At 35.8% G+C, this 17,873-nt stretch overlaps 1 protein-coding gene across 5 annotated transcripts in view; it reads left to right on the forward strand.

The window, feature by feature from the left end:
- Positions 1-10,511, forward strand: part of OSBPL6 (oxysterol binding protein like 6) — a 105,333-nt gene extending 94,822 nt beyond the window's left edge. For all 5 annotated transcript variants that reach the window (XM_054830413.1, XM_054830415.1, XM_054830414.1 and 2 more), the window contains one exon: positions 910-10,511. In XM_054830413.1, coding sequence (XP_054686388.1) covers positions 910-1,018 — 109 coding nt within the window. In that variant the 3' untranslated portion in view covers positions 1,019-10,511. The remainder of the gene's footprint in view (positions 1-909) is intronic.
- The last annotated feature ends 7,362 nt before the right edge of the window (positions 10,512-17,873 follow it).

Consider the following 17,873-nt stretch of genomic DNA (forward strand, 5'->3'; position numbering starts at 1 on the left):
GCGTGACTGGGCAAAGTACTACAAGAATTACCACAACATAGTCTGTTAATTGTGAAATCCTGGAAAATGGCAATTTTAAGAAAAATAATCAGATACCTGATCTCTGCCTGAAGCAATTTTTACATAGTTTAAAGCTTCATAATTGAAAGACCATTTTCTCACAATGGGTAACAGCTATACAAGCCTGTTGTGGTCCTTGGCCAATGTTTTTGAACTTTGAAGTGGAATAAAAGTGTAATATTAGGATCTAAGATTTAACTATGTTATTGTTTTAAGTCATTACATAAACAAAGTAATAAATAGTGACCTGAACAACATCACATGTATATATAAATGTATATATACACACTTAAATTACAATTTATTTAATTTTGAGTGGAGGGTTGGGTTTTTTGTTTTCTTTTTGTTTTTAATGAAGCATTCTTCTGAAACAAGGGGTAGTCATACCAAATAGCCTGATGTTTAGCATGGGGAATCAAAAGTGAAAAGATTGAACATTCTTGATGCAGTTTTGTAGTGGAAGTTGAGCAAAACACAGAGGAGACAAACAAGGTAAATGATAAAAGGCTTGCATTCTGCAAACTAGATCTCTTGGTTGATCCCCTGCACATAACCAGAATCTGTAATGGTCAAAGAGGCTTCATGTGGCTCTAAGACATGCTCACGTAGATCAGAGAATGGATTTGCAGTCTTTGCTCTTTTCTAAACCTTCCACTTTTGACACAGGTAGAGGTTGGTTTTTATTTTTGAATCCTGATTGTTGTTGTGTCCTTTAGAAATATGAAATCAGATTTAATGTGGGGTTAGATCAGAAGGCTATGGAATTTGATTTCATATTGCATAAGAGCAGAGATCTATGGTCAGAACTTTCTTTTCTTCTCTCTTTTGTGTTTTTTTTCCTTTCTACAGAAAAGTTATCGACGCTAATCAAAGAGAAGCCTGGGTTACCAATGACACCTACTGGGAACTGCGAAAGGATCCTGGCTTTAGTAAAGTAGAAATTCCTGTACTCTGGTAAACTGAGAATGTAGATCTAGTAAACATATCACTCTGAAGGAAAAAATAACTATGCACAATATGTTTCTTATAGCTAAGCGTGGTTTGTGGGTCTACAGAAAAACCTATCATTTGCATTTATATTCATCTTTATAACGGACTTTTGAAAGTGCATTAGACCAGGCCCCTGACCACTTCTGGATCTTTTTAATTTTGCAGCAGCCATTTAAAAAAAAAAAAGAAAAAAAAAAGAAACAAAAACCTTTTAAAGTTTCATACACTGAAAATTCAGAACAAAAGAAGCAGATGAGTTATCCAAAGTCACTTGGAAGAGGTGGTAAATGCAAAACTGCAACCGGTGCTTTAAACAGACATTAAGAGTAATGTAATTTAAATTAAAAAAAAAAAAAGGAAGAAAAAGAGAAAAAAAAATCCATTTTTTTTTCAACTATTTTTGTTAAAAACTCTTGGGTCACAATACTATCGTTACTGGCTTCAGGTTAGTCCTTTGGTGTGATGTACTTGGACTGGCCTTTGTCAAAGAGATATGCTTTTCTGCAAGCTGTTCCCATTCATATGCCATTGTTCATGCCTTAAACAAAGTATGAAGATGTACAGTAAGTAATTTTAAAATAAGTATACTTAGGCTTGTGTGAAGGGCAGATTTTTAAAGCACTAGAATTTTATCATGATATAAATATTGGAGAACCTGCATTATTTAAAATCAAAAGACAACCAAACATCTAACTGTATATGAGATCTTCTGTACATGCTTTAGTTTTGGGAAGCTGACTGTATAATCAGACTGAAAAGAAACTGCTAACTGGTTGAATTTGAGACAGTTTTGGTAAATGCATATGACTTGCTAGTCAGAAAGTTCATATTTTAAATGACTGATGCTGAGTTGCAATCATCGCTTTCACCACTGGCTGGATGTAGTCTCACAGTGAATCTCATTTCCCCATAACTGTTTATACAATTAGAATTCCCTGAAGCTTTGCAACAGTGTTAAAAGCACAGAAAGATTTCATGGGAAGGTCTCTGGCTTCTCTCCAGAAGCTGGATAGTACTGTAAATGCAATTGTTTTCTGCCACACACACTGCTGACTGGCTCTGTTTTTTCCCCATCCACTTCTCCTATCTAAATTTATATCTGAGACTATGGCAGAGGCTTCCATACATTGTACCTAACAACTACTACTTGTGTTGCCAAAATAGCTTTGTGCAAAGTTATATTTTACAGTTTTTCATAAAGTGATTCTATATTTTTTGATTAAGAACCAAGTCTCTTAAGTGTTGCTAAGCCTCAGTTAATATATGTGGGAGAAGGCTCGGCACTTTCTATTTGAAAATCTCTGAAACATTAAACAGTAGGAGGGCAGATTTTAATAAAAGGGAAAAAAAGTAATTTTATTAGGCAAAACCTGCATTCCATATGGTATGATCTAGTCTTCCATTTATGCATGTATTATACATCCAGGCACTGATGATAGGTTAGATTTCATGCATATACACTGTATTTCTTTCTACACATACACAGCGTACATAGTGCACTTGAATTTTTCTATTTAAGATTGATTCCAGTACAGAGACCTAAAAAAATTATTAGATAGGTATGTGATCCTGGCAGCAGAGCTGCTTGAACAGTTCTCAGGAGACGACCACGCATATCCAGCTCTCTGACTGCCTCTTCGTTTTGCAGAGTCAGGTCCCTACAGAACTGAGATTACTTTGATTATTTAATATGTGTCTAGTACTCCTCATTGTTTATATGGCAAAGCAACTGGCAGAGCAACTAGATACTAATGAATTCCAATTTCTTCACACAGTTCTGTTATCAGGAAAAATGATGAAAACCTAAAGAAAATATTAAGTATACTTTTAAAGAATTGTGAATGCTCATGAATTGCTTATGAATATTTGGTATAAAAGAAGTGTGCAGATTAACAGAGTTTCTTCCAAAGAAAATTTTGAATTATTCAAGAACTATTTATTTTTATTTCCTAGTTGAACCTAGTCTGATATTTTCTTTTTAGTTCTGCAATTGTTATTATAAGAAAATGAAAACATATCAAAAGTGGGTTTTTTTAATCATATTTGGTTAAATTCATCCTACTTGCTTTAATGATGTTATATTATGAATCAAATTGGCATGTTGTGTGCAAAACAGCAATTAATTATTCTGTGTCACTTTCCTTAAAAACAACATTATTAAACATTTGCCCACCCCATGCTCCAGTCTATGAGCAGTCTACCATGATATTAGAAAGCATTATGTGTGTATGACACCAAATACATTTGAGGGACAGAAACTGTGTGTCCTGAAATTTTTTTGAAAGTTGGATTTTAATTTAAATACAGAAATAAGGTCTTTAGTTTTACAGTGTTCTGCTAGTGCTTAGTGAATGCCATTATTTGCAATGCAAACTGAAACTTGGTGAACACTAAAGATGATATCACTGATTTAATTATTTTTTACAGTTGTTTATTTGATACTCATTGAAAGAAAAATAGCATTAACATTTTTAGAATTAAAAAAGTGGCATGTTAAACGTTTCTGTTGAAGGCACTTTTTAAGCCTACTGAATGTTAAATTAGTTAATTAGTAAGTAGAGGAAACGCAAAACAATGCATCACAAAATATTTGCAGTCTTTATCTGAAATTGAAAAGTGCTAGCAGATGTACCATAAAGCAATTTCTTATAGTGCAGAATTCTCTGGATTCTGTGCAAAATCTTTTATTAAATTTTCCCGTAACCTTGGGAGACATCGTGAGATATTTTGTGCTGTTTCTAAAGAGAATTAGTTAACAGAGGATCAGTCTGGGGGCTTTTATCCAAATTACTATTTTTAGACAACCAGTGAAACTTCACCAGCACTGAGTCGCGGGGGATAGTGGCCTTTCCACTCCCCCACCAGTGTAGTGCGGAATGGGGTTTCCCGTGTTGCAATGAGAACGCGCTGTTGGCTCCTTTGCAGCCTGGCACCCATTGTAAGTGCCTGCTGCTTTTCAGCGGGGCTGCTGCTTGGCTGTCCCTGCCCAGCACATGGGTGCAGACCTTTGCACTTCTGCTGAACCTCATGAAGTGTCTTCTGGCCCAGTCCTCAAGCCGAGCAAGGTCCTTCTGAGTGAAGCTCTGCCATTTAGTGTGCTGTCTCAATCTCCTAATTTAATATCATCTGCGAACTTGTTAGCATGTAGTCTATGTCCTCGCCCAGGTCACTGGTGAGATGCTGATTGACATGGGCCACAAAACTGACTCCTGCAGGGCTGTCCTTGTTGCTGGCTGCCAGTGGGGTGTAAGCCATTGATCAGTGCCCTTCAAGCCTGGGGATTCAGACAGTTTTCAGCCCACCTCACTCCATTCATCCAGGCAGTATTTCCTTTTGAAAGGCAGGAAAAGTACTTAGCAGCTCAGTAGATTTAATTGCTATAGGTTTGATATGTGATGAAAATTAGTGCAAATCATGTGACATTTAAAACCTTTTAAACAATTTAAGAATTTCTATCTTTCACTACAAAGGCATATCCATTGCTTTTTCCTGTGTCTTCTCAAAACACTTATTTCTGTATAAAATACGCAACCCTTATGCCCTAGTTTCACAATAGTGAACTGTACTATCAATTAATATTTTAAAAGTGTACCTTAGTTTGTTCCCTGTTCTGGTACTGCAGATATGATAGGATAATAATAGCTATTTTCATCAAATGTAATGTCTTACAAAGACTTAAAAAGCTTTGTTCCTATTTTAGATCTGTATTAACGAGATGGTAGATTTTTCAGCATATCAGAAATTGTTATCTCACTGGGAGATACAATTTGAATATGAGTTGATTTTTGTACAGTATCACTGTGATTAAAAAGTCATCTAGACACCCATTCTAATTTTAGACTGACGCACATTGCATGAAATAATTTTTTTTGTATTTGGCTTTAAAAGTGAACTCCCACTATAATACTCTCTTCATCTTACAAATAATGTTACCTTTTTTTTTTTTTTTTTTTTCTCATTTTGAACTTCTGACTGAATGAGCTTGTACGGCATTTGTGGGTTTTATTGGAATAGCACATGGTAGGCATATGTCGAGTATGGCAGCATGTATACATAGCACAAGTTTGAAAGATATTGCCCTTAATTCCGTACCAAACACTGTCAGAGATTTATGGAAACAAATTACATAAACCTTCAGGCACTCTAGGAGGCAGTGCTGGTCCTGCCCTCATGGGTGGCTGGTGAGGAGCTTGCATCTGGGCCATCCCCTCTGCTTCCCATGAGGAAACATGGGATTTTTTCACCTCCAACCAGGCAGAGTGGAGCTCAGTGCAATGCAGTCTTGCTTGTAGAGTTTCTGTCAAAAAATCTGAATTTTTAGAAATACCTTGGAAGGGAGGGGAGGTTCATTTGCACTTAGACAATAACCAAGAGGGCTGAATATGCCAATTCTCTGTAGGTTTTACAAAACTTGCATTCACTAGCAAACCCTGTTAGTAAAGGGAAGGTTTGTGTGGTCTCCTTGTTTTGTAGGATTTTGAACATTGTCTAGTGCAAAGATAAACACTAACTGTTTAACATGCCGTTAGCTGCAGTCGTAATGTGAGGAATTAACTCCATTTTAGATGTCATTACTAATACTGGAGGTGCATAATGAAAGTAAAGGAGAGTTTTCAGATTAAATCCACCTGAAAGGAAAAGGTATTTGTATTCGTATGCTAAAATTACAAGAGGTTAAAGTTAGAGAGTTTGGCCCAGCTGAAGGAAAAAGATCAACATTGACAGAATTGTGTAAGAGACACTGGAATGGCCTCATCAGTCATTCTGTGCTATACACAGACCTGGGAGAAAGCTAACAAAGTTTACTATGGCATAACCAGTTACCTGGGCAGGTACTGAGGTTGAAAATACTATCTTGCGTTTTCTTCCTGTCTGTCCTATTAAGTAACAGTCATCAAAATTGTATAAAACTTGAATTTGCTCTTTAGAGCATATATTGATAAAAGTCAAGGTAGGCAGGGATACAGTGGCAATTAATGTTTTCTGTTAATGTGCTCAAAATTGTGAAGATATATTTAGTATGTAGTATAATTTTCTATTTTACCATCCCTTTACTTTTATTATAATTCTGGTATCACTCAGAAGTAGTTCCATGGAGAAAGGTCTTTTTTTTTCTTTTCTGTTTTTGTTTGGGGTTTTTTGTTTTGTTTTTAACAGAAGAATCTAGACTAATAAGGGTTTAATTATTCCTGGGGAGGATATCTCCCCGAGCTCCATTAGAACAGTGAATGGCACCCACAAGAATGTTGCAAATCTCAGTAAGCTCAGAGAAATGGCTTATTTACAGCAATTTATTTTATTTTTGTAAGGAGTCCACTTACAAAAGCAAATACATTATTTGCTCTTTAAGCTAGGGAATGTGAACCACCTTCATTCATTAGCTTTGGTGTAAGCTATGTCTTTCTTCCACTAAACTGAAAAGCCTCTTTATAAAAGGATTTTTATATGGTGTCTTGCAGGTTTAAAAGGTGATAGCAATGTATTTGTAGGTGGTTTATATAACCATCTTTTCCTCTGTCAAGTTTTGTGGTATTATAAACCGATCATATATTTTTTTTTTTTTTCCATTCCTTGCGATCTCTGACAAACCTCAGAAAACAGAGGGAGAGACTAAATGGAGAACAGCAAAAACTAGTTGCAGCAGCTCTGTCAGTGGCACAGCTGTAACAAAATAGAAAGTTTTCTAACTTCTGTGAATTAAAATGTCAGCAGAGCTGGTGAATCCATTTCAGCAGGTTATCTTAATACCATTTTTCTTTCCACTGATCCATGACAGCATAAAAAAAGGGAGCACTGATGACATTTGCTCAGAATTAACTCTGAAGGTGAAGGGAAGTTTTTATTCCTTTTATAAATAAAAATGACTGTAGCCAGCATTTGGCTCAAGTTGTATTGGTAATGTGGACAAAAAGAGTAACATATTTTATAAATAAGGACACCATAAAGTTGGAATATATAATCAGCAATTTGTAACATATTCTGTCTTGACCTATGAATAATTCATTGAAATATGGTAAAGCTACTTATTTGTACTCCTGAAGCAATGATCCACATGCTGTCTCCTGTGAAACACTAAAAGGTATTTCCATATTGACTGCTACTTTTAATGGTCTACGTTAATGAAAGAGGGATATCTTATGATAATATATAATGTTGCTGGCCCAGAACATTTGGGATGCAAAAAGGGAAGAGGTGAGGAGATTGTTTCAAAAAGTCAGGAGTGGGTAACATCTTTTACACCCTGAGCGTCAAAATTATGTAAGTGCTATATGAGAGCAGCACATACAGTGATAAATATTCAGCCACAACTATTCTTCTTCACTGAGGTACTCGCTCCTTGTGCCGGTCAGTATAGCCACACATGCAACATCTTTTTCTGAAGTTGCACTATTTATGATTGTGCTTATGGCCCAGAGGTTGACTTGTCAGGTCCACCGAGGACAATCGGTATTAGAGTAAGGCTTGCAAACTCAGATTTCTGTTCTAGTAGTCCTGTGCTGAATGCTCTCTCTCTTCCTTTGTTAAATTTATCTGAACAAGGGATATTACAGAAACATTAACAAAATTTAATATAAGTTTAATCCTCATTATTTTTCAGGAAAGGGAAAATTCACAATAGCTTCTTCAACTATGTTAAATACAGATGAGATCTTCAATTATCTTTGTATTTGCTTAATATTTTATAAAAGATTTTGAGCTTGGATCACCAATAATAAAATAATATATAAATACATTAAACTTGCTTTGTCACCTGTCTTGAAGTCAACATTGAAAATTATAATTTCAATTTGAGGTTAGAAATTAGGTCTATTTAGTTCTTGAAAGAAGTGTTACTGGTATTCTTTAGTGGTTGGAATATAGTATAACAAATTCAGATGACAATAAATTTTATTTTCATCTGAGTCTCGAACAAGACCTGACGATGAGCTGAGAAATAAATGCTGATGAGTATATTTTGGTATGCAGGCATAAATGCAAAGATGGCAACTTCTACCTTAGTTAAGCTTTCGCTTTAATTAGCGAAAATTATGTCTAAACTAATTATTTTCAAACATTCATTCTGCACTAAGAATTAGTGCAGGTGAAGTTTGAGTTTTAAAAATTAAACAATGTTTGGAACTCCACAGACATAAAGAGTGATGCTTCTGTCTTGCACCTAATGCTCAGATCTTGCTAAATCTCCAGCTCTCAGAGCAGAGTGGACCTATATAGTGCTTACTTACTAAAATTTCATCCTTGGACCAAAAAAAAAAACCAGTGGGCTTTTCTGACTGGGATTCTTCTTTGTATATTGATTTGTGTCTATATTATTTACTATAAAATGAGTAAGAAATCAAGCTGCTAGCATCTGATGTCTGAAATCTTTTCCTTCACAAAAATGCATAGAAAACCTGTTCTTTATCTGATACTGCTGGATTGTCTGAAGCGGATATTTTATTTAGCACGTAAAAAGCCATCATAAAATTAAACTGCTGTTTAATCATTATGATAGTTCTATATTAGGGTATTAAGTATATTTTCTTGGTTGTAACCAGTAGCAAGACTCTTCTTTGGGTCTTTATCTACTTTCCTTTGTATAACTAACAGGTGAATTATGATTTCTCAGTATTTCAACAACAAAGAATTCTGTATTTTCTCTCATTTTTGCACAAAATTAATGTGAATTGGGAAGAATTTCACACTTTTTGGGTGAGATTAGATCCCATACGCACATGTATGAAATGTAATAAATTTCTCTGAGAATGCCATTAGAAGAACAAGGTTTAGATTAGTTTTCAATTTTACATTGTATTACTGGGCTTTCTTTGCTTTTAACAGCCTTTAATTTCAGATGGGAAACAGCCCTGCACCAATTCTTTAGCAAGCCAAAATGTCAAAACCTAAATAGCTAAAAGAGCATTCTTTGCTGATTGCCCATAACTCTGTGCTCATTCTACAACCCCCCCCCACCCCCGCCGAATCTGTTGATTTCTCGTATACCTGTTTGTGTAACATACTTGTAAAAGGAGGTCCTCAGAGTCTTTCCACTGTGATTATGCTATTCTGTCAGCTAGAAAGGTATACAGAAACTTGCTTTGCGGTTTTTAAGATGAATGTTAAAGGCAAATAGTTGCTTTCTAGAAGACTAACATACAAAGCCAGTACTACTTTTGAATACTGGGTAGACAGTGTCTGTTTTAGAGGGAACTGTACAGACTGTAATTAGAAAGGGTCTGTGTTTCTAGGTGCATCAGACACATTTTTTTCTGTTGTTTGAAAGCTATAGAAAACAGTTACTTAAGGGGGGAAAAAAAACATTTATGTACCCAAATGTTGCAGAAGGTATTTTTGACAACTATAATATTAAACTTCACCTGCAGCACCCTTAATTTTATGCTCAGAAATTCACTGTGAACTTCCATAATGAGATGAAGAAGAAAAGGATACTTGGGGAAAAAAAAAAAAAGAATCAGTACCATAATTTCTAAATAACTCAATAGAAAATTGATTTGCAAATATTTGTTTTGAAAACTGGATAAACTACTTCCAGTATTGCAATTTTTAAAAGTGCAAGTTTAGTCCTTCATAGTACATTCAGTAATTTAACATTTAAAAAAAAAATCTTGATTTATCTTGATTGCTTTCCTGCAAATGCATTCATTTGTGCTTGACTATTCACAATTTTGGGATATCTTTCAGGATGATTCTTCTTTACATCTTATTAATTCTGACTCCAAGTACTGGCTATAATCATGCCTGTAAAAACAACTATATTGCTTACAGTTACTAAGCATCAACAGCTGAAGAATAACATAGGTAGGATATAATTTGTATGTTCCAAATTTATAGACTTTTATTTCACATGCAAGAGTTAATCAGCAATGCACATCTCAGATTTTTTTTTCGCTTCATCTGCTTGGAATCTGGTCTTGCCCAAGCAGCGATATGTACTTAGCATAAACATTGCAAACAGTCTCATTGAATTCAGTTTAAAAGATGTAGATACTAAAGTTCAAATAAAAAGGCCCAACGGTGCCATTCCTAAGAAATCAAAACAATGTACCTGGTTACACCAGGCTTTATAGTACTTGATTTTTAATTCCTACATGCTTAAACAAATGAGCACCTATGCAGATGAGACTGAGCTGCTGTTGTTATTCCATTGAACTCAGTGAGCTTCCAGGCGAGTGGATGATCTAGCAGCCCAAGTCTATTTCAACTCTAGGCCTAACGTGCAGTCAAGCCTAGGTATTCAACTAGTTACACTTAAGCTTGATTTTGAACATGTGCGCTGTCTTGTGGAAGATAAATGTGTGAAATACAGCTGGTTTGACTGCTTGCCAGTCAGAGCAGTATATTTGACTTTCCTTTGACTCTCTTGCATTTTGGGACCTTATTCTGGGGCTTGTAGTATTTAAAAGCCAGTTAACTTCATGTTCTCTGCGAAGCTCAATTATGTATGACATTTGGAAGAAAGAAAAGAAGATTAAATCAATGACAATTCATCATATTATGTCTCACTCTGGCAAGCTTAATTGTAAGAATATTTGCAATTCCCTGTTTCCCTGTACTTTCCCCAGGATGGTGCCAGCCCAGAGTGAGGGTCGCTAGTACTGTATGCCAACCAAAAAAGGAGACTAATCTCTCTGATTTGTGAAGAAGGGCTTGGCTAACTAAGAGCATGCTCCTAATCTCAGCCTAGAAAAGCATGAATGTGAGAAAGTGCCTCCCCTCTCTCCTTCTAGGCTTTAGCACGTATGTAGAATTGCTTTTTTTGGTATATCAAGTTCTCTGGCTACTTCAGAGATTGAACCTGGCTAGGAAGGAGCAGTAAAAAAACAATTTTCAGTTCCCACATAATGCAGCTGCAACACTTACTCTGTGTCTTTGCACTCGTGAGTTGGTTCTGAACATACTGTTGTAGTTATCCAGAATGCAGATGAGGCCTCATGCTGACTACCTCTCATGCAATAAAAACCAGGCTCATGCAGTAGTTAATGTTGATTACAGTTGAGCATCTTTTGGCCACATGATTCAGGGAGGTGGTACTGGGGGGAATAGTAAACAAAAGAAATCAATTTGATTAAGACTTTATTCCAGTGATATATGTGATATACATAATACCCGTAATACCAACTCCAACTGAGGGAGGTCCTACAGCTTCTGGTAGGAAATAAAGGTGAACTTGGCTATGCTATAGTTTATGTTGTGCTCTAAAATGTAACAAAAGATGTAATCTGTTTCCTTCAGGCTGAGCTGGATTTACCAGGATATTGTGTCCAAAAACACACACACAATTCTAGTCTTTGAGGAAACATGATGCTGTCTTACCTGTTGCATTGTAATTGGATAATGCATGTACAAATGACTTGTTTAGCCTGCCAATGAATGTTGCTAATGCCTTACCAAAAAAAAAAAAAAAAAAAAAAGCATATTTTTTGTATTTTTTTCCTCAGAGGCAAATCCAAACAATGCTAGATTTGGGAAACTGTTTACTGAAAAGCATTTTCTAATAGATCTCTGAAGAAGTGCAATTGTATACTTATTATTGTTCAGTGCATACAGTACATTGTCTCCATCACTCTGTACACTGCTGCTATTAGTGCTTGTTCTAATAAATCTCAATGTACACTGTTTAAACTGCTGTCATCTGTGTTCTGATTTATTAACATAAGAAACACTTTAGAATGTGCTTCTTGAATGAACTGTAACTAGTTAAGTGAATTGACTATGAATTGTAAAATTCTTAATATACATTGTACAGATCGATTTTGTAGAGGTAGGTGATAGTGGCAGCAATAGCATTGAAACAGTGGCTTCTCACTAGCATCATCCTGTTCCTTTCTAACCTTTTTTCCACTGCAGGATTATTTTTATAAAACTTTTGCCATGTGATTCTCTGTGCAGTTCCTTTAAATCTGGCAGGAGCTACCAACTGCAGTCTCAAAGAAGATAATTTTCTTTTTGGCAATTCCCAGCTTTATCTTCATGCTACAGCTGGTAAGAGCCTTTTGCTTTTTTTTTCATTTCAGCTTGCTCTCTATGATTAAAGGGAGCCTACAGTATGTTTCTCAAGTTTTGTGAGAGGGTGTAGGGAAAATGGTTCCTGATGTTCTCTAATAGAATTGAAAAAAGAGGTGTGGAAATGAAAAAAAAAAAAAAAATTACTTGACACCCACCCCTTCTGGCATCTTGGAAAAATAACAGTATGTGGGATTTTTCCATTATGTGTTCTTGTCAGTTGTTCAGCCCTTAAATCAATTACATTACATTTAAAATGAAAGCATAATAGAAAACAAGAATTTGGTTGGGAGGAGAAATTAAGGTTTTTGTTGTTTCTTGGCATTGTAAAAAGAACAAGTGTTCAAACAGTCTGGAATGCTGCCTGAGTTGAAGCAACAGCAAAGGAAAGGAAAACACTTTTCTCATGAGTGGCAATGCTTTCTTTCTTGTGTCAGAGTACACATCTGATCTCATCCAAACCGATACTCTGGGCCAGGTTGTACACAGGGAGCTTATTCCCTGTTAAACAATTCTCCAAGTGAAATTCAGCTCTGCTTTCACATTTGTGTAGTTGAGATCCGTACTTTGCCTCTGAATGCTTTGTGAAACAAATCTAACACTTTTTGATGTCTGTTGCTCAGTAAAATTATTGTGTATAAGTGAAATGTGAAAAGCTATATGTCATTACTTAATTGGTTAAAAAACCCCTATACAACAAACCTTTGGGAATAGATTAGAGCACAAGAGGCTTGTGAGGCAGCACTACCAATCTGACATCTAATTTAGCAATAAAATGATTACTTAAGTATGGAAGTAAATTTTATATTTAAATTTAATCTAACCAAGAGACAGATGATACTTCTTCTTAACCACAAACATGTAGGCGCTGTGGTGTGGTGAAGTGAGGCAGTGTGGGAAGCTATTGACAAGATTTCATCCTGACTCAGCTAAAGGAGTTGCCCACAGAAAGCTGTTCCAAGTTTCACTGCCGGTACAAAAATCTGTTCTGATGTGATGATACACAGCATTTTTGCCCAGCCAATGTATCAAGCCACATGGTTCTCCAAGTCCTTATTAGCTTATTAAATATTTAAGTTGGTCTAAATGTCAAAAACCACAAGTATGCAATATTGACTGTTCTTGCACCTGAATATGCAAAATTATTTTTTGAGTAGGTAATCATTACTAAATCAGATTAAAAGAAACTAAGCTGAAATACCACTCAAAACTAATGAGGTACTGTGAGCTAGCTGAGGAGGTACTCTATAGTTTATTTCAACTGAGTGGTGAGTCTAATTTTTCTCAAGGCCAGTAAATAAAATGTCTTATAATCAGACTGTGCTTTTTATTTCTGAAAGCTATGTCTAACATGTGACTATTAGGCAGAGTAGCCAAGAGACAGGCTAGGTTGTATATCCCATATCTATATCCCCAGTGCGTATTAATAATGGTAAATTTAAAAAAAGAATTCAGAACAGGTTAATAAAGTATGCATAAACACCTTACAGACATGAATCTGGTGTAAAGGCATTTTTTACCTGTGATTAGTTTACATTAGATTACATTTGTAATCACATGGAAAAGTTCCAAAGTAAAATCAAATATGTGGTTGCTTTTCTCATTGATGACTGCCTGGCTATATTTCCTTCAGCAAAGAAATGAGACTAATTACTAGCTCAAATTTCCTGACTACCCCAGGTTTCTTTTGGCAAGTCAGTAGAGGAAAAAAGTATAATTAAACATTTCTAAAAGGTTACACTTGTTGGACTGCAAGTGGACTGCAAGTTCTGGTAAGGACATTGAGGTTTGTTTTTTTTTTAACTGATAAAATTTAATGTGTAGATTGTCTTTTAAGTTCCTCTTTAAGTAGGTTATTTTTGAGGGCCTGGCATTACATTTAGCAGTCCGAGAAATTGAGATGATATAGCACAAGGACACATCCGTTCTTCAATTCTAGTTCAAGAACTGATTTCACTTAAATGCTGCTCAGCCAACCTAGTACAACAGTATTAGTCAGGCTGCTTTTTATGTTTGGTGACAATAATTTTGTATGATGTCACCTGTCTGTTAAAATGTTTAGTATCTGGAAACCGCTCAAGTATCTTCTTATTTTATGCCTACGCATGTGAGGGAAAAAAAAAAGAAGAAACAAAAAAGGAAACTAAATGAGGAAGTATTCTTGCACCATGAAAAGGAACAGCCTGAATAAGTATAGAGGTGATTATGAAAGAGGATGCTGAATTCTTGCATGCCCTACAAACACCTACTTCATTTTGTCTGTTTATAAATACCCTATATCCAAATATCTGAGAGTACTTTATAATACTAGTCAGTTTTTATGGTATCTTGCTCAAGGAAGTGCTATATTACCACAGCCACACACAGTAGGTATCATACACTGCGGTTAATTGCCCAGTATCACAGAAAAAGCTAGTGGCTATGCCAAAAATGAATCCAGTTCAAGCCTGCTGTTCAGATTAAAACATAAGGAGAAGAAGCAAGGAACAAGATATGTCTACTACGGAAGGAAGCAGTGTATAGAGATAACTGTACCAGTGCCCATCAGAGAGACTAGCATGGACAGTGTAGACAAATCCTTTGTTTTGTAATCTTTCTTCAGACATAGTGGCACAGCAGCTACAGGCCGTCATCCTCATACAGGCGGATGCGCAAGCCCACAGAGCTGTCCTCTAACACAGACACGCACACCCACAGATGCTGGAGAAAAGGATTTAGCGATTCGGGCAGCATCCTCCAAAGGCAAGGCAGCATTAAACCTTCTTTAGGTCGCATTGGCTTGTTTGTTTCCGTATTTGTCTTCACAAGCTAATAATGCTAGGTGATGAAAGTAGCTCCATTGTATGCAGTAATGTTTATGTAACGAAGGACCACTTCTGGCTGAAAGATGTGCCTGCTTCTCATAGGTACTAAGTTTAAATGCAAACATACTTTTTCAGTGAATCTCTCCTTGGTGTGCTACTTTTGCATTTCTTACTAGTAAATGCTTCACAGCTAACACATCCACCTGCCCATTAGAAATATTGTCAATAACATTAGGGCAATTACAGAGAAGCAAAAGCTGGGATATTTCATAAAATTTAAGCAGCAATAGTAATTTAATACCATATTATTTAAAGATGGACACATGAAACACCGATTAAGTGGTCTGCACAGCCATGAACAAAGGTCTGAAACTTGAAAGGTAAGTTGGTGGAAAAGCATATAAAACTATCACCAGAACATATGCTCCTTAATCTCTTTTGTGTTTCCTTTTCATCATTAACATGACTCTAGCGAGAAGGCAGTAAAGTGGTACAAAGGAGCCAACTGTGCAACACGTTCCCTTTTCATCGGGTCAGCAGATGTTGCTTGTGTAAAGGTGAAAGGGGGATGATGTCAACCAAAGCCCATAGAGAAGCCAGTTGAACTCCACATCTTGTAGCCTTTCATTGATGTAACGCTTACAGTACAGTGCAGCTTTTAATACTTTGATAGCTAGGCAAGTGTCACGCTCTAATACAGCACCTCCTGGCAGGAGATCTACCTTTCATGTGTACTGTAGCACAGACTATGAATATGCATTATCACAGTCTATTCTCTGGCAGAGAATAGAAGGAGGTTCCAACAGTTTACGTGAGCTGTAAACATGAAGAGTATTATAGAGGAAACATAACAATACTGAGCATGTGTATCTGTCTTTCAAATGGACCTTGAAAATAATTTAGAACAGCCCTAGTGGTATGTTTTAGATATCTGCATAGAAAAGGACAACAGTGTTTCCTGCACCTTTTAAATTTTTTTTTCAAATCCATTGTAATTGATGAAGAAACTGTTCACATACAAAAGTCCCATATAAATAAAACATAAAAGTCTATTAAAATACCTCTAGAAGGTTATTAAAATTTTCTCCTGAGACTACAGATAATAGTGGAATATTCAAAAGGATCTAGCCTCACAAGAAGTAAAACATATTTTAAATGTGAGGATCTTAAAATATTTTAGGACTAGCCTTCTGATGAGTTTCCTCCTTGAATTTCTGAGTTCTCTAATTTTGATATGGTCTATTTATCATGCTATCCAGAGATGTTTTGATAAGGAACAAACTGCATTTCAGATACACAAGCAGTGACTACATTTTTTTACTACTTTACAAAATTGAGAGCTAAATAAAGTAAGTCTACACAAAATTAAAATAGTGCCATAGCTAATTTAATTGTTCCCCTATGGTGCATAATTAAAATAGCATTTGTGAATGGATTTAAAATTTTGACTGCACTTGAAGTATATAATAAAGAAATCCAATGTGGAAGTATCTCTGCTGAAGCTAAGTCTGCTGAAAACTTTGATCTTCCTTTAACTTACTTTTCTTCCCACAATGGTCTCTAAATACCATAATACTTTGTGAGCAGCAATCACAAATGCAAGCATTATGCCAAGTGATCCCAGTACCCCAGCAAACTGCTAGACCAGGAGTTCAGCGTGACAGTGGTACTGTTGTCATACTCGGGAGCTCTGAAGTGATGTAAGTCATGGTATTAAACTGATGGGGTTTGCTTATACACGAGAATCTCTAGATAAGCTCCACCTTGGGCGGGGGAGGAGGGGGGGAAGTCAAATGCTGTTAAAACCCCTTAGGTAGTAAAAAAAAAAAAAGCATATATGTAATAAGGACCATATGTTATGGTCCCATAAATTATTATTTTTGTTACCTCCTGAAATACAACATGATCTATCTTGCACAGATCTTTGCTTTCTAAGGAAATACTCATGCCATCTGCTGGAAAGTTATGGAATTTAGCAAGTAATTTTTTCTGTAGCATTTTATTTTGCTGTTGTTTAGGTGTTATATTCTTGCACTTGTTGTTTTGCAAAGATCTGAAGTAAATGTAAGGTAGTTCAAAGGGACTTAAGTCAGGTGGTCTGGCAACTGACAGCACATTTTTGTACACTAAGAAGATATTAAATTACTAGCATGATTTGGTACCGATATTTGGGTTTAACCCTTTTAAGTGAAACACCAACTCAGTTTATCCAGTCAGTTAGCACCTAAGACTTCTTTTCTCCCCTGAAACGACTGGTTAATCATACTAATTTTATGATATGGTTGATTATGACAAGAAACAGTTTATGTGGATTACAGAAACATCAGAATCATCTGCAGATGATTCTAGATTTCTGGATTGAAATTAGTGAGATAATTCCACATTTTCAGTTCCTTGGGCAAGCCTCTAGCTTGCATGCACCTTAGGTCAGCTTATAAATGCATCTTTAGAAACCCCATAATTGCAGATATCCAACATTTCTGTAAGGATAATGTAGGATAACTATCTAATAATAAAAGAAAAATCATGATGGAGTTACCTAATAACTACAAAAAGCATTCTGCATCCTCAAAGGTTATGCAGAAAGCAGGACTATCCACTAGATTTTAGTATTAAGTAATCTCCAGGTTCATATCAATATAATTTAAGGAAAAAATACAGTATTTAAGCATCAAAATTCTCAGCTATGTACAGTTAATACCTGCTTGCTCTCTTACTACTCCATGGCTAAGACCCAATGTGAAGAAATGGAACTCATCTTGCATATGAAGTAAACTATCTTGCTTTTCAACTTCTGAGTATTTTCAACTTGTTTCTTCTTCTAAACCCCATTGTCTTAATTTCAGGGTAACATCAATATTTGATCTTCAGTAAGCTCAGCTGGTAGTGCCTCTTCCTCCTGTGAAACAAGGAATCCAATAATCAGTTTCAGGTCTCCATCCAGCTAAGATAGTGATGGTTATTAGATCACAGAAAAATACATAACTATTTCCAAGATAATTCTGTGCTTATTTTATA

The sequence above is a fragment of the Grus americana genome, chromosome 6 (genome assembly GCF_028858705.1).
Source record: "Grus americana isolate bGruAme1 chromosome 6, bGruAme1.mat, whole genome shotgun sequence".
NCBI classification, from domain to species: Eukaryota; Metazoa; Chordata; class Aves; order Gruiformes; family Gruidae; genus Grus; species Grus americana.